At 46.0% G+C, this 22884-nt stretch overlaps 1 protein-coding gene and 1 non-coding gene across 2 annotated transcripts in view; both read left to right on the forward strand.

Moving 5' to 3' along the window:
* RC3H2 (ring finger and CCCH-type domains 2) overlaps positions 1–22884 on the forward strand; it is a 221735-nt gene that overhangs the window by 48331 nt on the left and 150520 nt on the right. The window contains exons 5-6 of the mRNA XM_030207326.1: positions 12255–12455; positions 13646–13778. Coding sequence (XP_030063186.1) covers positions 12255–12455; positions 13646–13778 — 334 coding nt within the window. The remainder of the gene's footprint in view (positions 1–12254; positions 12456–13645; positions 13779–22884) is intronic.
* LOC115473594 lies at positions 13447–13561 on the forward strand. Its single transcript, XR_003942691.1, has one exon. It is a non-coding gene; the product is annotated as a small nucleolar RNA SNORD90 (small nucleolar RNA).

Raw genomic sequence — 22884 nt, forward strand, 5'->3', positions numbered from 1 at the left:
CGAGGGCTGAGATGCTCGAGGTCTTCGACTATCCATCACCACCTAGAGAGTCCTCCACGGTGCCGCTGCACAATGTCCTCAAAGAGACACTGCTTCGGAACTGGATGAGACCATTATCTAATCCCACCATTCCCAAGAAAGCAGAGTCCCAGTACAGAATTCACTCGGACCCAGAGTTAATGCGGCCCCAATTTCCCCATGACTCGGCGGTCGTGGATTCTGCTCTCAAGAGGGCACGGAATTCGAGGGATACCGCCTCGGCGCCCCCGGGGCGGGAGTCTCGCACTCTGGACTCGTTTGGGAGGAAGGCCTACCAATCCTCCATGCTCGTGACCCGCATCCAGTCATACCAGCTCTATACGAGCATCCACATGCGGAACAATGTGAAGCAACTGGCGGACCTGGTCGATAAGCTCCCGCCGGAGCAGTCCAGGCCTTATCAGGAGGTGGTCAGGCAGCTGAAGGCGTGTAGAAAGTTCCTGTCCAGGGGTATCTATGACACCTGTGACGTGGCATCTCGTGCTGCGGCCCAAGGTATAGTGATGCGCAGGCTCTCATGGCTGTGTGCCTCTGACCTGGACAACCGCACCCAGCAGAGACTGGCCGACGTCCCTTGCCGGGGGGATAACATTTTTGGTGAGAAGGTCGAGCAGCTGGTGGACCAACTGCATCAGCGGGAAACCGCCCTCGACAAGCTCTCCCACCGGGCGCCTTCAGCATCCACCTCAGCAGGTGGACGTTTTTCCCGGGCCCGGCAGACTGCACCCTACTCTTTTGCAAAGCGTAGGTTCACCCAGCCGGCCCGAAGGCCTCGTCAGGCACAGGGACAGCCCCAGCGCGCTCGTTCTCGTCAACAGCGTGCGCCTAAGCAGCCCCCTGCGCCTCCACAGCAAAAGCCGGGGACGGGCTTTTGACTGGATCCACGGGAACATAGCCGCCCTCAAAGTGTCCGTACCGGACGATCTGCCGGTCGGAGGGAGGTTAAAATTTTTTCACCAAAGGTGGCCTCTCATAACCTCCGATCAGTGGGTTCTCCAAATAGTGCGGTGCGGATACGCCCTGAATTTGGCCTCCCTGCCTCCAAATTGTCCTCCGGGAGCTCAATCCTTCAGCTCCCATCACAAGCAGGTACTTGCAGAGGAACTCTCCGCCCTTCTCAGCGCCAATGCGGTCGAGCCCGTACCACCCGGGCAGGAAGGGCAGGGATTCTATTCCAGGTACTTCCTTGTGGAAAAGAAAACAGGGGGGATGCGTCCCATCCTAGACCTGAGAGGCCTGAACAAATTCCTGGTCAAAGAAAAGTTCAGGATGCTTTCCTTGGGCACCCTTCTGCCAATGATTCAGAAAAACGATTGGCTATGTTCCCTGGATTTAAAGGACGCATACACTCACATCCCGATACTGCCAGCTCACAGACAGTATCTCAGATTCCGCCTGGGCGCACGGCACTTTCAGTATTGTGTGCTGCCCTTTGGGCTCACCTCTGCCCCACGAGTGTTCACAAAGTGCCTCGTGGTGGTAGCGGCCTACCTACGCAAGCTGGGAGTGCACGTGTTCCCATATCTCGACGATTGGCTGGTCAAGAGCACCTCGGAGGCAGGAGCCCTCCGGTCCATGCAGTGCACTATTCAACTTCTGGAGCTACTGGGGTTTGTGATAAATTACCCAAAGTCCCATCTCCAGCCAACTCAGTCTCTGGAATTCATAGGAGCTCTGCTGAATACCCAGACGGCTCAGGCCTTCCTTCCCGAGGCGAGGGCCAACAACCTCCTGGCCCTGGCTTCGAAGGCCAGAGCGTCTCAGCAGGTCACAGCTCGGCAGATGTTGAGACTTCTGGGTCATATGGCCTCCACAGTTCATGTGACTCCCATGGCTCGTCTTCACATGAGATCTGCTCAATGGACCCTAGCTTCCCAGTGGGTTCAAGCCACCGGGAATCTAGAAGATGTCATCCGCCTCTCCACCAGTTGCAGCACTTCACTGCTCTGGTGGACCATTCGGACCAATTTGACCCTGGGACGTCCATTCCAAATTCCACAGCCCACGAAAGTGCTGACGACGGATGCATCTCGCCTGGGGTGGGGAGCTCATGTCGATGGGCTTCACACCCAGGGTCTGTGGTCCCTCCAGGAAAAGGATCTGCAGATCAACCTCCTGGAGCTCCGAGCGATCTGGAACGCACTGAAGGCTTTCAGGGATCGGCTGTCCTGCCAAATTATCCAAATTCGGACAGACAATCAGGTTGCAATGTATTACACCAACAAGCAGGGGGGCACCGGATCTCGCCCCTTGTGTCAGGAAGCCGTGGGCATGTGGCGTTGGGCTTGCCAGTGCGGTATGCTCCTCCAAGCCACATACCTGGCAGGTGTAAACAACAGTCTGGCCGACAGACTGAGCAGAGTCATGCAACCGCACGAGTGGTCGCTCCATTCCAGAGTGGTACGCAAGATCTTCCGAGAGTGGGGCACCCCCTCGGTGGACCTTTTCGCCTCTCAGACCAACCACAAGCTGCCTCTGTTCTGTTCCAGACTACAGGCACACGGCAGACTGGCGTCGGATGCCTTTCTCCTCCATTGGGGGACCGGCCTCCTGTATGCGTATCCTTCCATACCTTTGGTGGGGAAGACCTTACTGAAGCTCAAGCAAGACCACGGCACCATGATCCTGATAGCGCCCTTTTGGCCCCGTCAGATCTGGTTCCCTCTTCTTCTGGAGTTGTCCTCAGAAGAACCGTGGAGATTGGAGTGTTTTCCGACTCTCATCTCGCGGAACGGCGGAACGTTGCTGCACCCTAACCTTCAGTCCCTGGCTCTCACGGCCTGGATGTTGAGGGCGTAGACTTCGCTGCGTTGGGTCTGTCTGAGGGTGTCTCCCGTGTCTTGCTTGCCTCTAGGAAGGATTCCACTAAAAAGAGTTACTTTTTCAAGTGGAGGAGGTTTGTCGTGTGGTGTGAGAGCAAGGCCCTAGAACCTCGTTCTTGCCCTGCACAGAACCTGCTTGAATACCTTCTGCACTTATCAGAGTCTGGCCTCAAGACCAACTCCGTAAGGAATCACCTTAGTGCGATTAGTGCTTACCATTATCGTGTGGAAGGTAAAGCCATCTCTGGAGAGCCTTTGGTCGTTCGCTTCATGAGAGGCTTGCTGCTGTCAAAGCCCCCTATCAAGCCTCCCACAGTGTCATGGGATCTCAACGTCGTCCTCACCCAGCTGATGAAACCTCCTTTTGAGCCACTGAATACCTGCCATCTGAAGTACTTGACCTGGAAGGTCATTTTCGTGGTGGCAGTTACTTCAGCTCGTAGGGTCAGTGAGCTTCAAGCCCTGGTAGCTCATGCTCCATATACCAAATTTCATCACAACAGAGTAGTGCTCCGCACCCACCCAAAGTTCCTGCCGAAGGTGGTGTCGGAGTTCCATCTTAACCAGTCAATTGTCTTGCCAACATTCTTCCCCAGGCCGCATACCCGCCCTGCTGAACGTCAGTTGCACACATTGGACTGCAAGATAGCATTGGCCTTCTACTTGGAGCGGACACAGCCCCACAGACAGTCCGCCCAATTGTTTATTTCTTTTGACCCTAACAGGCTAGGGGTCGCTGTCGGGAAACGCACCATCTCCAATTGGCTAGCAGATTGCATTTCCTTCACTTATGCCCAGGCTGGGCTGGCTCTTGAGGGTCATGTCACGGCTCATAGTGTTAGAGCCATGGCAGCGTCAGTGGCCCACTTGAAGTCAGCCACTATTGAAGAGATCTGCAAGGCTGCGACGTGGTCATCTGTCCACACATTCACATCACATTACTGCCTCCAGCAGGATACCCGACGCGACAGTTGGTTCGGGCAGTCGGTGCTGCAGAATCTGTTTGGGGTTTAAATCCAACTCCACCCTCCAGGACCCGAATTTATTCTGGTCAGGCTGCACTCTCAGTTAGTTGTTCTTCATAGGTCAATTTCTGTTATGCCCTCGCCGTTGCGAGGTTCAATTGACCTGGGTTCTTGTTTTGAGTGAGCCCGAGAGCTAGGGATACCCCAGTCGTGAGAACAAGCAGCCTGCTTGTCCTCGGAGAAAGTGAATGATACATACCTGTAGCAGGTGTTCTCCGAGGACAGCAGGCTGATTGTTCTCACCTACCCTCCCTCCTCCCCTTTGGAGTTGCGTTTTCATGTTGTTTCTTGCTTGTCATTCAACTGTCGGGAACGGTCACGCACGGGCGGGAAGACGGCCGCGCATGCGCGGTGGGCGTGCCCTGCGTGCGGACCGCCCCGCGAAGCTTCTTTCGGTTGGTGGGGGCTGCCGCGGACGTCACCCAGTCGTGAGAACAATCAGCCTGCTGTCCTCGGAGAACACCTGCTACAGGTATGTATCATTCACTTTACTGTTTGCAATTCTTCCACTCAGTCGCATTTCTCTTCTTGCAATCTCTTTGTCAAAAGGGAACCAAGGTGGTTGAGGTTCAGGTCACCATAGATTTCTGGCGCTTTGGGCCATTGTTCCAGTTCCACAGGCTGAACAAGGACAAGGCAGATACTGTGTCAACTTCATTGTCCCAAAGAAGAAAGGCATCTTTCATCCAGTTTTAGATCTCAAAGGTCTAAACCTTTGACTCGGAGAGTCACATGGAGACACTAAGAGCAGTCATAACCTCAGTTCAAGGGGGAGAATTTCTCACCACCCAGGAGATGTATTTGCATATACCCATATTGCCGCTGCATCAGAGGTTTCTGTGTTTTGTGGTGCTGGGCCATTGCTTCCAGTTCAAGGCTTTGCTCTTCGGTCTTGCCATAATTCAAAGAACATTAATAAGGTTATGGTAGTGGTGGCTTCCTTCCTTTGGCGCCAGGGAATCAGTTCACTTCTATCTCAATGACTGGCTCATTCGTGTATCATCCTATTTGGACAGTCTGGCAGCATTGGACAAAGTTGTCCATCTTCTGCAGTTAGGTTGTGTGATCAATTTCAAGAAGAGCAGTTGAACTCTATCGCAGAACTGGAGTATCCAGATATTCTATTCGACACAGCAAGGGAGAGGATCTTCCTCACTGAGTGCAGGAGGTCAAAGCTAGTTCCACAGATTTGTCTTCTCGGTCAAGGCAGGCCCAGGTTCTGGGATCAATGACTGCGGTGATGGTGCCATGGGCAAGGGCACATATGCAGCCCTTACAGGAATCTCTTCTCAGCCACTGGTCTCCGGTGTCACAGAAGCACAACCTTCATCTTTCTTGGACGCTGGTTGCCAGACAGAGTATGCAGTAGTGCTTGTTGCTCAGGACTTAAACTCCCTTTCCAATAACACAGTGGGATGTGGTGACAGCAGACACCAGCAAGTTGGGTTGGGGAGCTCATTACAAGTTCCATCTGGCACAGGGCACCTGGATGGAAGAGGAGTCTCAGTAGTTGATAAATCACTTGGAGCTCAGGGCAATGTGGAATACCTTATGTGACTTCGCTACCTTTCTGGAAGGGGCCCTGGTCCGAGTTTGCTCTGACAGTGCAGTGGCTTATATCAGTAAGCAAGATGGGACCCACAGCCATTCAATGGCTGTGGAGGCAGCCTCCCTCATAGTTGAGCAGAAAAAAAATCTTCGCTGCTTGCTGGAAGCTGACATCACGGGGTCCTTGATTGTGGAGGTGGACTTTCTCAGCAGGCACTCCTTGGACCCGGGAGAATGGGAACCATCTAGCCAGGGTTTTCAGCTGCTAGTGGACCAATGGAGTTTTCCACTTCTGGACTTGATGGTGACGAAAAGGAATGCCATAGTGCTCGAGCTCTGTAGCCGTCTGAAAGAACCAGGATCGATGCCCTACTTGCAGCTGTGGCCGGAGGTACATTTGCTGTATGTCTTCCCTCCTTGGCCCATAGTAGATCACTTCTGGAAAAAGATCACATTGCACCATCATCGAATAATTCTTACAGCCCCAGATTGACTGCAGAGACTGTGGTATGTGGGCCTGATTCGACTGCTGGACAGGAGTACTTTGTCTTCCACAGGTACACAGCCTACTGAAGCAAGGTCCTGTACTCAATGGAGCATCTGTGCCCCTTCCATCTTATGGCTTGGTTGTTGTAAGGGCTCGGTTGAAACAAAAAGGTTATTCTGATTCGGTCATTGCTACCTTGCTTCAGATTCGGAAACGTTCTACATCCATAGCATATACCAGGGTGTGGAGGATGTTCAAGAGCTGGTGTTCTGAGCACAGTCTTTCTCCCTTCTCTGTTCATATTGCACACATTCTAGTGTTTCTCTAAGCAGGTCTTCAGAAAGGATTGGCGTTGGGTTCTCTAATAGTTCAGGTTCACAGATCAAGCGAGCTCTGTGCCCTGAAAATGGTAAGGGCAGATCAAGGTTGAGTATGCTTATGTTATTTCACATCATATCATATATGCTATGCATTTCTCTTGTTGGGTGGACTAGATGGACCGGGCAGGTCTTCATCTGCTGTCATCTACTATGTCACTAGGTTACCTTGGACAAGTGGGTCTTGGAGGTGGTGAATCAAGGGTACATCTTAGATGTGGCACAACATAATTTCAGAAGAATTCATGTTCTCCCCATGCGACTCATCCACAAAGCACTAGACGGTGGCTGACATGCTTCATCTGCTCTAGCTTGGGGCTCTGGAGGTTGTGCCTCCCGTGGAGCAAGCAGAAGAGACGCTACTCCATGTATTTCATGGTGTTAAAAAAAGGGGGCTCCTTCAGACCCATCTTGGACCACAGAGGTGCTAACATGGCCCTTCGAGTGCTGCTGTTCTAGATGGGGACACTGTGTTCGGTCATCGCCTCCATGAGTCCGGGTGAATTTCTCCTCTCCTTGGCTCTGATGGAGGCCTACCTTCGTTTTCCCATCCAAGCAGTACACAATGTACAGCCCATGGTTCACGTGAGTGGTTGGCTTTAGGCAAGCACAGGGGAAGGAAGCAACCTTGCAGTACGATTTCAGCTGGGGAGAGGGAGAGAGAGTGAACAGTGCAGCTCTGCCTGTGGCAGTGGATAACAGTGCTGCACAAGGCAAGGTGATTGTGTGCCGTGGGGGGGAGGCTGTACAAGGCAAGGTGATTGTGTGCTATGTGTCACCTATCAGGTAGGTGATGTCATACAGCTGATATCATGCTTCCAGAAGGGAGACAACTCGTTTCTGGCAGTGATGTGCAGGGTACCTTAAGGGACTGATTTATTAAACTTTCAGACACAGAATGGGAAAGAGCCTTAACAAATGAGTTTGTAAAGGAACTGCTGCTGATCATGGAGAAGATTCAACCTCCCCCCCCCCCCCCCAAAAAAAAAAAAAAAAGCCTTCACTGTGGACAATGTTGGGTGTGAACAGGAAATGAAAGGAGTCTCAGCTGCCAGCTCCTAAGTCTTGGGGGCTGGCTCCTAGATTAGTGAAAATCTGTTGAGGCTTGACTTGCGCACTACTTTATAGAATAGCACCTAGTGCATGTATGCTAATAACTGCAGCTTTGTGGAGGAGTAGCCTAGTAATTAGAGTAGCAGGCTGACAACCAGCAAAGCCAGGCTCAAATCGTGCTGCTGGTCCCTGTGATCTTGGGCAAGTCACTTAACCTTCCATTGCTTCAAATACAAAATTAGATTCTAATTCCCCTGCGGACAGGGAAATACCAAGTGTACCTGAATATAGCTCACCTACAGCTACTATTGAGAAAGATGCCAGCTAAATCCAAAAAATATGTTCATAAATCCACTTTTAGGCACTTAATTGGCACATGTCTCTATGCACAAGCTTATAAAATTGCCTTTCTCATGCCTGAAAGAATTGTATTTTTTTTAAGGAAACTGGTATTTGTTATTTGTTGAAGGTTTAGGAACAATTAAACAAAAAAAAAAAAAAAGTAAACTAGGTATACATGCCAAATTTCTTTCAACTGTTTAACATTTGGATCATGCGATTAATCGCACAATTAAAAATTTTAGTCGGTATACAGCCCTAGCTGATAGTCATACAACTGCAATACTTTTGGTTGCTTTGCCTTGCAAATCGAATAGAGACTGGCTCCTTCATATGTATTGTAAGGTTAAGGAATGTACCTATATGAATTCTCATGTGTGTGTGTGTTCTCAGATGTTTTCAAAATCTACTTGGAAGTGACAGCAACAAATTTTATTGCTCAGTTTCAGAGTACTTCAGTTGGGTGTGGGGAGCTTTTCTTTTTCTGCTTTCCTTGCCTAATGTATGACTAAAACGGGAGGACAGAATTATAGTGGTTTTTTTGTTGTTGTTTTTTTTTAAGCCTCTGCAATTGACAATGTTTTTGTCTAATAAAGCCTTTTCTCCTCTCCAATTCACAAGAGATCACTATCTGACCCCTAAGTTGAAGGTCCATGAGAGACTCGGACAGTAATATAGATGGTGTGCCTTTTTAGTCCTTCTATTACTTATCAACAAAAAAAAAGTCCTTTGAGTAGTGAATTGATATCTTTTATTATTGGGGACTAGTAGGAGAGTTAGGTTTAGCTAATTTCTTCTGATGCTTTTTTGTTCTTTGAGATTTGTTTCTTGTAACCCTCCTTTTTCTGTGCAAGTTTATGCTTCTAATTATTTTGTGTAAAAAATGATAGGTAAATATTTTTTAAAATGTGGGACATAAACTAAGAAGATTATTACTACTACTACAAATCATTTCTATAGCGCTATAACAACTGCCTTGTTCTGCAGACAGTCAAACATCTAGGCTGACAGATGGATTTTATCCTTAGAGTATGACAGGAGTAGCCAGACATTTAGAGCCCAGTGCTCAAAACTCCAGCGCTGTATAAAACAGCGCCTGAAAATAATGCTACAACTGCATAGGAAGGGAACGCCACAATGCTCAACATTAATGGCATGCAAATTTTATGCATACTGTTAGCGCTGAGCATTGGGAAGTAAGGAGGGGGGAGCGTGCCCAGCACATGCGCACAAGAGCTGTACAGTGAGGCACAGCTCTTGTGCACATGCCTAGTTGAACAGGGGAAGCGCATGGGGAAGTGCACGCAGGAGCTTCTCCCCTCAGCGCCTATAGTGAAACCAGGAAGCCCAGATGTTTGAAGTGTTGCAGAATATATTGCTTTTAGCAGAGAACCGGGTTCTGTCCCATACCTGCATAGGAATCAGGAGCTCAGCTTATCTGAGGTCAAAGTTACCTTTAGATTGTAAGCTCTCTTGAGCAGGGACTGTCCTTCCCCATGTACCGCTATAGAAATGCTAAGTAGTAGTAGTAGTAAAGTCTTGGAGGACTGCTGCCAGTGTCAGCCCCTGATGCTCCACGAAGGTTTTCTTGGAGCAATGAAAATGACAGCTTGATGGCATCTTTCTGTGCAAGTTTTGTGCTCACCTGTGGCATTGAAAGTGATTCATGTTACTGCCCGGGGAGAGAGATGTCAGCCAGCCAACTGCGTTTGAGGGACACGGTGGAGTAAGTGCATTGAACTGATAAGTCCTTTTGCTTAACAGGTTGGGATAACTGAGGGTCAGCAATTTTTTTTTTTCAGCAGACACCTAACACCAGCTCGGAGCTGGTGTTAGGCTCCAGGTGGTAAGGTCGCCGTTGTTCAGGGCACTGTTCTTTGAGCATCAGGGTGAATCAATAATAACCTTATTTAAATGTGATTAGCATGCTACTTGCACTATCCTTTGGTACGGTCGTTATTCCCCGCACTAGAGCCCTCCGTGCATTCAGCATCTAGCAAATGCGGGCGCTAGTCCTGTGCTAATGACCTCCAGCACATGCTTTTGCTTCTGAGCATTGGGGCCTTAGTCCTTATCTGCACTGATTTTCATCTGCTTAAATGTTAGGCTCAGGGAAAACATGAGGTGGCAAAAGCATTTACTTAGTGGGGTTTAAAAACAAGTTTAGATGATTTCCTAAAAGAAAAGTCCATAAGTCTTTGGATAAGCAGCATAAAATCTGTTTACTGTTCTGGGATCTTGTCAGGTACTTGTGACTTGGATTGGCCACAGTTGGAAATGGGACACTGGGCTTGATGGACCTTTAGTCTGTCCCAGTATGGCAGTGCTTATGTTCTTATGTGTTGGGACTTTCTGGGGATGACTGACATCCAGTTTGATCTGCCTGTGGAGGTAATGGAGACCGATGCTGTAGTGAAATTTGGACATGTTTGGCAAAGGTATATAATGGATAGTAGGAGAAACAGGGTTGAGAGTTAAAAGACTTGGTGGGGAGGGGATATAGTTTTGGTTTTAAATGGAACCAGAGAGGGAAACAACTGAGTGGACTGATCCTCATCTTCCCACATTTTCTCTGTTTTATTTGTCATTTTAATAATGGGGGGGAGGGGAAACAGTTTTTACAGTCTTGTCATGACAATAACTCTGAAATGTTACACTTCTCCAATGATTTAAAATTTAGTCTTGTGTGTTAGAGGTTTAGAAATAATCATTCTAAATTTTATATCTGAAAAAAATCCGTTTTTTTTCTTTGCAATAACTGTTTGGAGGCTATAATATGGTCTGCATTCAAGCGTTAAATTTTATGAAAAAAAAAACTCTCTGATAACAACCTTGAATAACAGAAGTAGTTCAGAATTCTTGTCTGAATAAGTGACAGACACCTTTCTGGTATAAAGATGGATTCTTCGTTTACTTCCTTTTAATGGTTTAACTTTGTCTCTTAGACTAGTTCAGGGGTTTCCAAACTTTTTCGGTTCGCTGCACCTCCCCTCCCCGGCCACATGGGTCTCTGCAGCGCGCACATACCCCCACCCAGGCCACATGGGTCTCCGTGGCGCCCTCCTGATTACATGGGTCTACCTTTCCCTGCAGCCTCCTCCTCTCACACCAGCACACCTCTGCTTCCCTGCAGCCCCCTCTTCTCACACTAGCACACCTCTGCTTCCCTGCAGCCCCCTCCTCTCACACTAGCACACCTCTGCTTCCCTGCAGCCCCCTCCTCTCACACCAGCTCACCTCACACAAGGATCACTGCCGCTTCCTTCCTCTTTCCCCGCTGCCACTGCAGTGCTTGCAGCTTACATTTTCGGGCCGTCCATGATTCACATAGGCACTCTGGGGCCTTCCCAGTCTGCTGCATCCAGCCCTTTCTGATGCTGCTTCTCATTGCGAGAGCCGGACGCAGTAGAGGGAAGTCCCCACAGTGCCTGTGTGAATCGCGGATGGCCCAAAAATGTAAGCTGCAAGCACTACAGCGGCGGTGGGGGAAGAAGCAAGAAGCAGCAGATGCAGAACTTGCAGGCTGGGAAAGTAGGGAGCGATGCACCGCAGCACCCCTGAGAGTTTGCTGCAGTGCACCAGGGTGCCATGGTGCACAGTTTGAGAACCACTGAACTAGTTGATTTCACATATGATGTCTTTCTGAAATTGTTTCTTTCCAGGCTGTTCTATTCCTGCAGTGGACAGAACTTCAAGAGTATAATTGCTAGGTAGAACAGAAGTTTTGAGGAAGGAGCAGGAAAAGAGAATCATAGTTTCTTGTTCCTAATTGTGCTTGGAGCTGAAGAGGGAGGAAGCCTGCCTGCCTGTCTGCCTCCTATATCTTGTTTGGTATAGTGGATGTAGAGGAGCTTGCGGTAGAGTTTCTGTGGTGATGGTGGTTTGGCCATCCAGTAAAGTAGTGATTCCAGGGAAGCCAGCTGTGTGGAATTTTAGAAGCAGGAAATAAGAGAGCTGCTAAACTGATGCTTAATCCAGGCATCCATAGACAGATGAGAAAAGAGTTTGCAGAAGAAAGATTCAATCAATTGGAATGTCGGGTACCATATAGGGTCTTTGGGGACTAATGGAGCTTTTTGTACGTCCAGAGGGAACCCAATGGTCAAAGGAAGGGGGAGGAGGGTGTCGCAGAAGTGTATGCAAGAAAAGATTTAACCCTCTATTTTACCTTGTTGTATGTTTTGAAACTGTCTTGGAACCTGTTGCCGTTAACCTTTGAAGAACATTTATTCAGTAAAGGCTTTTTTTTTGGGGGGGGGGGGGGGGGGGTCTACTGCTACTTTGTCTGAAGTGTCTTCTTGAACTACAAATAGTAGACCTGAGGTTTTGTTGGAGAATCCCATTTCCCCCTCTGAGAATCTGTGCCGGGTGGTGGTGATAGAGTGAGGGACAGAGCCCCTAATCTCAGAAGAAGGGCTACTAATTTTGTGTATTTGTGTTGTGGGAAGGGGGGACCTCCAGTCTTTGCTATAGCACCTTCCGTTTCAGTTGTGAATTTCTTGTGGCCTATTCCCCTAACATCAGAGAGAGAATGAATTTAAATGTTTGTTTGTCAACTATTTAGGTCACCAAAAGGGATGAAGATTCTTCCCTAATGCAGCTGAAAGAAGAGTTTCGTAGTTATGAGGCTTTGCGTAGGGAACACGATGCACAGATTGTTCACATTGCCATGGAAGCAGGGTTGCGGATATCTCCTGAACAATGGTCTTCCCTTCTCTATGGAGACTTGGCACACAAGTCGCACATGCAATCCATCATTGACAAGGTTTGTACAGCTGATTCAAACAACTTCTGGTACCCTAAGCTCTCCACTTAGGAAAGGTATTCCACACTCTCATCTCTAGACACAAGGCATGGTTTAATTGGACATTTTGTCCCTGTCCATGCTAAAAATTGTCTCATTCTCAGTGTCATTTCAAAGCATACATTTGTATCTTTCCAGTTCAGCAATACCTGACACTCGGACAATTAGAGAAAACCAAAATATATCTGTGTGACTCGTTTAAGACTTTCTAATACACATTGACTTCTGTAATTTAATAATCTGTTTCTGTGCCATAGAGTTTCAAAAAGACACATGATGTGTTGTATTTTTCAGTATAATGGTAGTGAACCATACCTAGAAGTAAACTGTACACATGAAAATGGCTTAAGCAGCCCAGTACTGAAGATGATGAAAGTAGATTTTTCCATAGGTTTGCACCATATATATTTTCCATATCTCAATAATATACATCACAAGCCTCCAGTATTGCTGTTTTTTGTTCAAATATCAGTGGCTGTATAAAATGTGATGTCTTATGGAGAGAACAATAGTGTGTGTAATACCTTCAAAAGTAGTCTTAAAGGTGATCTGCAATATGTTTTAAGAAGAAAATATATAGTTGCATTTTATTAAGTGGCTGGGATAGGGATTGTTTGGGTTTTATTGGAGTGATAGCATGTGGCAGAAGCACCCCTAACTTGATGTGACTCACTCTTTCAAGGTGAGAGTCCTTAGACAGCAAGGGAGTACATTTTGCTTACAACATGAATCTTTCTTTAAAAAATTGAATGACTACCAAAAGCATAATTTTAAGGTAAAAGAAAAGATTTGCAGATCACCTATAAAATCCTTGCACTGTGACACTAATGAAGATGTTGTGTGCTGTAGTGGCTGAAGCTGATATCTTGTTTGTGTGATCTGCTGCTAGAGAAGTAGAGGCCATTTGTGTGTGTGCTTAAAAGCAGAACGTTTTGTTGTTCACAGTAAAGCAAAATGAATTTTTGTGTCTAATGATGAAGATTATGGGGCAGATTTTGAGTTGAAAGCATTCATTTTCAGCACTGATTACATTTCATTACACAAAGGCTGAAGACACTGGTTATTTAATCATTTCAATTTACAATGATTTCAGTAAATTTAAGAACTCTTCTTTTACTTAATACAGATCAGTAATAAATTCTTCTCCTTAGCTCCAGTCTCCAGAATCTTTTGCGAAGAGTGTTCAAGAGCTTACTATTGTTCTGCAACGTACAAGTGATCCAGCTAACTTAAACAGATTAAGGCCACATTTAGAACTTCTAGCAAATATAGACCCTAACCCAGGTATGTGACAGAGGAGCCCACTTTGATTGTATCCCACTTCACACTTAGAGGCCAATGTACTAAGGAGCGTTTTGTTTGCGAATGCACAATTTTGCAATCAGGATCACCAAAAATATACAAAATAGATACAAACAATTAATTCATTAGGGTCCTCACCAGACCAGTCCAGAATCTGTAGGTAGTGTCAGTCAAACAGTGGCTGGAGACAGAGAAACAAAACAGTTCCATATGATGTGTCTCTTAAGAGCACCATGCAACATTAGATACTCAGTATTAGAACTTCACATTTAACACTTTAATAACACAATTAACTCGTTAAATGTTTAATTGTCATTAAACATTTTAGCGCAGTTAATGCATTGCTCTGTCTCCCCCCCCCCCCCCTTCCCCGTATCCAGTTTTGTTCCATCAGTCTCCCTATGCTCTTTCCCTCCCGTTGGTTCACTCATTTTAGGTGGTCTGAAGCTCCTGTGGTCAAGTAGAAGGCAGGCTTAGGGATGTTCCCTCTGCGTGTTGCCGCTGGATCTGCCTGACCCAAAAAACAGGCAATTACATCAGGGCTTGATGCAGCGCAGACCATGGGGAGGGGAGGAAGAGATGGGGCAATGTAGGACATAGGGGTGGGGAAAGACAGAGCAGTGCATAATAGGAAAGAGATGTGGCAATATAGAATATGGAGGTGGGGACAGATGGGGCAATGTAGAATATGGGGGAGACAAGGCAATACTAGATGGGTAGGGGAGAAAGAGAAAGAGATTGGGGCAATGAGGAATGATGGTTTTGTTTTTGTGGTAGTAATGGTAGGGAGAGGAAGAGAGAAGCAGTGATGCCAAATGGTTTGGTGTGGGGGGGGGGGGGGGGTGCGGCAAGAGACGGGGCAATACTGGATGTGATGGTGTGTGAGAGGAAACAGATGGGCAATACTGGATGCTGGGGGAGAGACAGGCAGCAGGGTGATGCTGAATGGTGAGGGGAAAGAGCGATGGGTCATTGGTGGATGATGGAGGGACATGAGCAATGCTGGATGGTTGAGGAAGAGAGAAAGGGGTGATGCTGGATGATGGGAAGAGAGGGACAGATGTTGGAAACGGGGGATGGAAGAAAGAAAAAAAAAAAAAGCAAAAAGGGAGATTGTGGACATGAATAGAGAAAGAAGAGGAGAAATGCACATAGATGCCAGGGGACAGAAGAGAAGAGAGAAAGGGGAGAAGTTGCTGCCCATGGATGGAGGGAAAGGGAAGAGCTGGCAACTAGATAGATTTGAGGAGGAGGCCCTGGAAACAGAGTTCAGAGCACAGAGACAGGGAGCAAGATGATTAGAAAAATAAAATCACCAGACAACAAAGATAAGAAATTATTTTATTTTCAGTTTAGTAATTGAAACGTGAGTTCTGAGAATTTACTTCTGCTGTCTATATTTTGCACTGTGCAGGAGGAAATAGGAGGAGGAATGCTTTGTGATTAATCATGCGATTAAAAATTTTTAATCAATGTGCAGCCCTACTCAGTATTTCTCTGTCTCCTGGGGATGGTGACAGATGGACCATGCAGCTTCTGGACTGTTTTCTGAGGCAGCTCCTGACCCACTTGGAAAACTGTGTGTTAATTGAGCAGAGGGGGACCCACTTTTAAGGTTTTGTGCTTCATATAAAAAAAAGAGGAGGAATGTATTCTAGAGCTGAGAATAACTCAGAGGAGTCTGACCCCCATCTTCCCCGTTACCCCCTCCCACTGCTGCACACTGAGCAGAGGATTTCAACATATCATCAACGATGACACCTAGATCTGTTTCCTGGGCGCTGATTTCTAATGTGTTACCTTGCATTATGTAGCTACTAGTAAAAAAGGCCCGTTTCTGAGAGCAATGAAACGGGCGCTAGCAAGGTATTTGTTTATGCAATGAACGTTTTGAAAGGTTTTTGTGGTTAATTTTGTTGTGTTAGTAATGAATAATTGATATTTTAGAATTATGTGCAATATGATTTTGTTAGGGGGGGTTGATTCCTCTTCCCTACATGTATCAGTTTGCACTTGCTCACATTAAATCTCATCTGCCATTTGGATGACCAGTCTGCTAGTCTTGTAAGATCAACTTACACAATAACTTTGTGTCATCAGTCAATTTGATCACCTCACTCAATCCTGTTTCCAGGTTATGCATAAAAATGATAAAAAGCAGCGGTCCCAGCATAGATCCCTGGGGCACCCTACCAGGGCTGCCGAGAGACTGAGCCAGGGCAGGGCTGCTGCCAGCTGTCCCCCTGGATTTCTACCCCCCCCCCCCCCTTGCATCGCCACTGCCCCCCCCCCCCCCCCCCCCCGCCCCCAAGGATTTTCCCTGATCTCCAGAATTGCAAATACCTTAGCTGGCTGGGATCCCGAGGTCCCACCAGCAGATGATGTCTTCCTCCATCACTGCTCTCTCCTCTGCTGCATTGCCTGTCCCTGCGGCTGCTTTTTCTCTCACATTGCGCCTTCTCGGTTTCAAAACCAAGCATGTGCGGCCTAAGGAGAAAAGCAGCCTCTTAGCAGGGGGAATGCGGCAGAGTGAAGAGCAGCAGCGCTGGAGGAAGATCTCTTCTGCTGGCAGGACCTAGGGCGACCCCCACCAACCATACCAGAGGTCCTGTTGTTTCTTCTCCGGGACCTCCCCAGCCTCCAAGGGGGGCCCAGCGCCGGAGTTTTCTCTCTCCTTCTCCTGTCGGGACGCGTTCACCTGGGTACCGTCAGGAGCAGGAGAGAGAGAGAAGAGACCCTGACACTGGGCCCCCCTTGGAGGCAGGGGTCCTGGGGAATTTTGCCCCCCCCTCGCAGCCATGCACCCTAATAATAACCCTTCTCCATTGAGAATATTGACCATTTAACCCTATTCTCTGTTTTCTATAGTCTAACTTGTTCTTAATCCACAAGAGGACACTGCCTCCTATCCCATGACCTTTTAATTTCCTTAAGAGTTATTCATGAAGTATTTTGTCAAACGCCCATTAAATCCAGATACACAATATCAACCAGCTCACCTTTATCCACATGTTTATTCACCCTTTCAAAAAAAATGTAGCAGATTGGTTAGGTAAGATGTTCCTTGGCTAAATCCATGTTGGCTTTGTCCCAATAATCCATGCCTATATATATATGTTCAATAATTCTGTTCTTTATAATAGTCTCTACCATTATGCCTGGCACTGACATCAGGCTCACCAGTCTATAATTTCCCAGGTCACCTTTGGAACCCTTTTTAAAAATTGGCATTACATTGGCCACCCTCCAATCTTCCAGTGCCACACTTGATTTTTTTAAAATAAATTACTAATTATAGGTCTTCAATTTCATATTTTAGTTCTTTCAGTACTCTGGGATATATACCATCCCTTCCAGGTGATTTGCTACTCATTTGTCAGATTGTCCTGTTACATTTTTCCGAGGTTTAAGAACCAAAGAATAACCATACTGGATCAAACCAATGGTCCATCTAGCCCAGTATCCTGCTTTCAACAGTGGCCAATCCAGGTCACAAGTCCCTGTCAGAAATTCAAATAGTAGTAAGATTCCATGCTACCGAACCCAGGGCAAGCAGTGGCTTCCTCATTGCTGTCTCAATAGCAGACTATGGACTTTTCCTCCAAGAACTTGTCCAAACCTTTTTAAACCCAGATATGCTAACTGCTGTTACCACATCCTCCGGCAACGAGTTCCAGAGCTTAACTATTCATTGAGTGAAGTTCTGGACTAGTCTGATAGGACTAAAGGAAAGAAAATTTACAGGTGAGCATGATTTCTCCTTAGGTTGAGTCTCTTGGGTCTTCAGAATTTCCTGTTTTAATGCAACACATGTCCTTCTGGAAGAGCATGAGGTATCTATTCAGAGATTTGTAGTCCCCTGTTTTCTTCTTCCTATGATTAGTTCTTCTAAGCCAGTACCACAAGGGACGCTCTTGCAGATATCTTGTGGTTCTCTGAGAACTGCTCTTGCTATTTTAGGAGTCTCTTACTGCAGACTTCTTCATAGTTCCTAGAGGAAAGTTAGCAGCTGTGATTAACAGGTTTTAACTCCCTAAGTTTTCTAAGGAGTTTTTTTTTCTCTAGGTTTCTTTGTGTTTTAGCTTCAGTGAGGTAGAACGAAATATGAATCACTTTTCTTTGCACCATCTACAAAGACATTCCTTGGATATCTGGAGGTATCAAGCTAACACTCTGTTATACAGTGAGGGGCCATCTCCCTCTTCTAGAGTAACTAATTTTCTCTTACAAGTGGGGGTTTTGCCAGTGGATTTCTCCTCATGTCTGGGAAAATTTTCTTTCTATAGAGAGCTTTATATGTAGGCCAATAGCTGTGGCTTCTCCTTATGGAATAGCTTTGGCCAAGAGTCTGAGCGGTTGGGCCCACAGCACTGCTTATTTTAGAGCAACTATGCCAAAGCACAGGCCCACGCACCTGAGATAATTTTCAGGTCTCACTTCTAGATGCAGACCAGCGAAAGGAGGTAAACTCAGATGTGTCTTCCCTTCTCTTCCTCCCCCTCCCCCACTGATTTCTTTTTATTCAGGCAAACAAGAGCTAAGTGGGTGGTACAATCTATGGAGACTTAGCACCCAGCCAAAAGCAAAGTGAGAATGGTTCAACAGTTCCTTAGATTGAGCTGTGGAATAATATATGCCACTTTTCTGTTTCAGGGATCTATATCTTCAGTTTTGTGTAGCATGCTGTGCCTTCTATCTTCTCCCCCCCCCCCCCCCCCCCCCCCCCCGTTAAAGATATGTAAAAGTTAACAAAAGCTATATATCTACCTTCAGGCATGGCAAAACATGCTTAGTGCCTGCTCTCTGCTGAGTTAATAATCATCAAGTAGAGTCACTTGCATGTCAGTTCCTCTCTCCTCCCCATTGCAAACTAAGAGAACAGTAGTGTGACCAGCCTGCGTGACTCTTTGCTCCTCTACAAAAGTGAAACTTCCAGAATGCCTTTAAACTGGATTAGACTTGTTATGCATTAAAAAAAAACAAAATCCTGGGTGACCTGCTTTGGCAGCACCTTCAGGTTCCGTTTTGAGCTCTTCCATATATACTCGCTCAGTGACACTAGTCTGCAATCATGTCATACAGAGGTACTGCTTTCTGCTTCTTGGCATTCTTTATTGCCGTCTTAGTATTCCTTGGAATGAACTCCTCCAAGGGTAACACTGGAGCTCCTTAGCCTCTAATAGCAGCATGGTCATGTTCTTAACCCAATCTAGTTCATACTTTGTATGAATTTTAGTTGGCTACGCTTTGTTGTGAGAGTATGCAACTCCATTCTTTTTCTTCTTCCTACCTGGACATAGCGTCTTCCAGCCACTTTGAACCCCTTATTGGAGAATGTTGAGCGTCTTCCTTCTTAAAGTGGTATCCCATTATTTAGGGGATGGTACTATTATTTCTTATTCCAGGAGTGTCAAGTACCAGAATTTCCTGTATTTTCCTTGTAACTGTAGAAAGCAGTGTGACTAGATCGTCTTCTAGTACAAAGCTGAAGATCTGATCAGACCCTAAGACTTCTAGGCCGTAAGACAAGTGATTTGTTAATTTCTGCACAGCAAAATGTGAAACGCTTATCTAAGTTTGCTGGGTTCCTTATGAGATGCATGTTTAACTTTGTGTTCAAAGTTGTGAGCAGGGCTTCAGTTGTTTGTAACACAATGGGCACATATTCTATTCTGTGAGCATAGGCTATGGTTGTATTTAGCCAAATACTGGCAGGAATTTTGCAATCCCACCCAAATTGAGAAGTACTTAGTTACATCCCACAGGTTCTGGACTGGACTAGTCTGGTGAGGATGCTAAGGAAGGAGAAATTAGGTCTTACCAGCTATTTTTATTTCTCTCAGTCCCACCTGTCCAGAAGCCCATCTTGATATGTCCTTTTCTAATTTTGTTCCTTTCTGAATATGATGGGTTAGCATGCATATTTTCTGTGACAACTTAGAAAGCATAGCTATACCATTGCTTTATCAGTCAGAACACTGAATATCTAATGCTGCATGGTACCTTTAGTTCCCATGTGGAACTATTTCTGTCTCCATCCACTGGTCAACAGACAGAACCCACAGGTTATGGACTGATCTGGTGGATCTAAAGGACTTAATTTCCCCACATCTGCATTTCGTTTATTAAATTTTTTTTTACATCAAAAACTGCACCTTGGAGGTTAGTATATTGGTCCCTTAATGTTTTTATTTTCCTTTGAAGGCTGAAACAAAAGACAAGCTGAATGTCCATCATTTTTATGGAAATAAGATGCAATAGAAACCCGCTACAGATTGGGCCATATTATTCTTTTACGTGCCATGCTTTCAAGCACCAGTTTTGTTCAGCTTCATTTGGATGATATCAAATATGTACTAAGGCGCTTTCATCCTCAAAGTTCACTTCAGGTTTTATTTTATGCCTTATAATAGCATCTACCTTGCTTCAGAAGAAATTTAAAAATGAAGCAGGTCGTGAGTTAACGTCCCTTGAAAAAGCTTTCCTTCTTGCAGAGTACACCTAGGTTTTTGCTGAGGGGATTGGGGGTGGGGGGAAGCGATTCAACTACACAGCATCCAGTGGTATCATGTTCTCTGCTCACAATGGAAAGAAACATGCTGAAAGTGTATTGGCTGAGGTCAGAGAGTCTCACCCATACCAAGAAATTCTTTGAAGGTAAGTCCACCCTTGGCCTAATTCACTCCAAATTCTATGGTTCAAAAGGTGGGCACCTTCACCTGGCCATTTAATATTTAGAAGCACACAGCTTTGACTGTTTGTTAACCCTTGAAGTGATTGCAAATTGTTCTGTCTCTTTGCTCAAAGCATGCTGATTCGTTGACAATATTTGCCTCTGCACAAGTCAGACACAATATTGGCTAGATTATGGCCAAAACACAGATCTGTGTCAAGTCTGGCAACATTTTCATGTGTATTGCAAACTTTTTTCTGTATGTAACTGAATTAGGCAATATGTTTTTATATTTTATTGATTTTAGACAATTTTTATCATCGTGGTTTTGCTCTGTTAATAAATACTACTTAATGTATGTTTATTCACCTCTCTAGTTTGTTGGAAATTAATTGGTTCTTATCTACTCCCTTCCCTGAGACTTATATGCATTCAAAGAGATTTTCCTCTCTTTTTCATTTAAATATTTTTTAATTTTGCTTTTTTTCACATTTAAGATTGGGCAGTCTGGATGGACTGTGCTGGTCTTTATCTGCCTTCATTTACTGTGTTACTGTGTTAAGGTGACACTCATTCCTAAATGTATTTTTTTATTTTTGTTTTAATCATTACCCAGTCAAGGTGATAGAAGTGTGATACAGCCTCCTTCCTACAGAGGCTTGTATTGACTTGTATATGTTGCTAGAGTTTGCCCAGTTGCTTCTCTGGTGGATGATTCTGGGACTCTCATTCCAAAATTTTACCGCCTCAAAAGGTATTGACAGTGGATGCATCCAACCTGGGGTAGAAAGCCCACGTAGGGCTTCCTACTTAGGGACTTTGGTCTGCTCAAGAGACAGAATTTCACATCAACCTCCTAGAGCTATGGGTGATATGGAACGCTGTAAAGGCTTTCAGAGACTGCTGAGCCAAATCATTCTAATTCAGACAGTCAACTAGGTAGCAGTGTTTTATGTCAACAAGCTGGTTGAGGGGAGGGGGGGGGGGGGAATCCTACCCTTGTGGCAGTGGACCACCAGTCACAGCATAGTGCTCTGAGCAATGTACCCAGTGCTTTTTTTGTAGGAAAAAAGGTACTGGTACTCATTATGGGCGGGGTCACCATCTATGGCTCTGCTCCTCTGGTAGCCACACCCCTTATACCAGCCATGGCGCAATTAAACAGGTATCATTGAAAATACTATACCAGTATAGGAGGAAAAAAATAACTTTGTGATTTTTTTTTTCATTATAAATAATTTCTGTAAGCTGTTACAGCTCCATTATACCCAGTGCAAAAATAAGACTGCAGATGTAAATTCTCAAATTGGACATATTCCAAACACTAAAATGAAAATAAAATGATTTTTCTACCTTTGTTTTCTGGTGACTGTTTTTCTGATCATGTTGGTCCCAGTCGCTGATTCTGCTGCTCTTTATCTGTTCCCTTAACGCCATTTCCAGGGCTTCCTTTCCATTTTATTTCTTTACTTTCCTCCTTCCTTCTTTATTTCTTGCCCTACATCCATAGGTAAAAGCTGGGTCCTCCGCAGACTTGACTGGAGGAGGTATAGAGTGGATCCAACTTTTTCCTATTTTCTCTATCCATGTGCAGTTTTTCTTTTTTCCCTTTCCCTCATCTCCGTCAGTATGCATCTCCTTCCTATTCTTCCCTCTCCTCCATCCATATACATCTCCTTCCTCTCTCTTCATTTACATTTACATTTATTACATTTGTATCCCATATTTCCCCACTTATTTGCAGGCTCAATGTGGCTTACATAGTACCGTAACAGCATTTGCCAGTTCCGGTATGAACAAATACAAGGTGATATCCATGTCCAGCATTTCTCCTCTCTCCCTCCATCTATGTCCTGCATTTCTCCTCTCTCCTCTCCTCCCCTCCATCCATGTTCACCTCGCTTCCCTCTCCTCCATCCATGTCCAACATTTCAACTCTCTCCCCTCCATCCATGTCCAACATTTCAACTCTCTCCCCTCCCCTCCATCCATGTCCAACATTTCAACTCTCTCCCCTCCCCTCCATCCATGTCCAACATTTCAACTCTCTCCCCTCCCCTCCATCCATGTCCAACATTTCAACTCTCTCCCCTCCCCTCCATCCATGTCCAACATTTCAACTCTCTCCCCTCCCCTCCATCTGTGTCCAGAATTTCTCATCTCCCCTAAATCCATGTGCATCTCCTCCTCGGTCTCCCCTCCCCTCCATCCATGTCCAGTATTTCTCCTCTCCCCTCCCCTCCCTCCATGTTCATCTCAGTTCCACTCTTTCCTCTTCTCTATCCATGTCCAATGAGTCTCCTCTGCCCCCTATCCTCCCCGCCCATCCATGTCCAGTTACTCGTCACTCGCCCCCAACCCCACCTGCCCACCCTCAGCTCCCTGACTTTCCGTTCCTGCCGCCCTGCGTTGAAA

The sequence above is a fragment of the Microcaecilia unicolor genome, chromosome 6, assembly GCF_901765095.1.
Source record: "Microcaecilia unicolor chromosome 6, aMicUni1.1, whole genome shotgun sequence".
Lineage (NCBI taxonomy): Eukaryota > Metazoa > Chordata > Amphibia > Gymnophiona > Siphonopidae > Microcaecilia > Microcaecilia unicolor.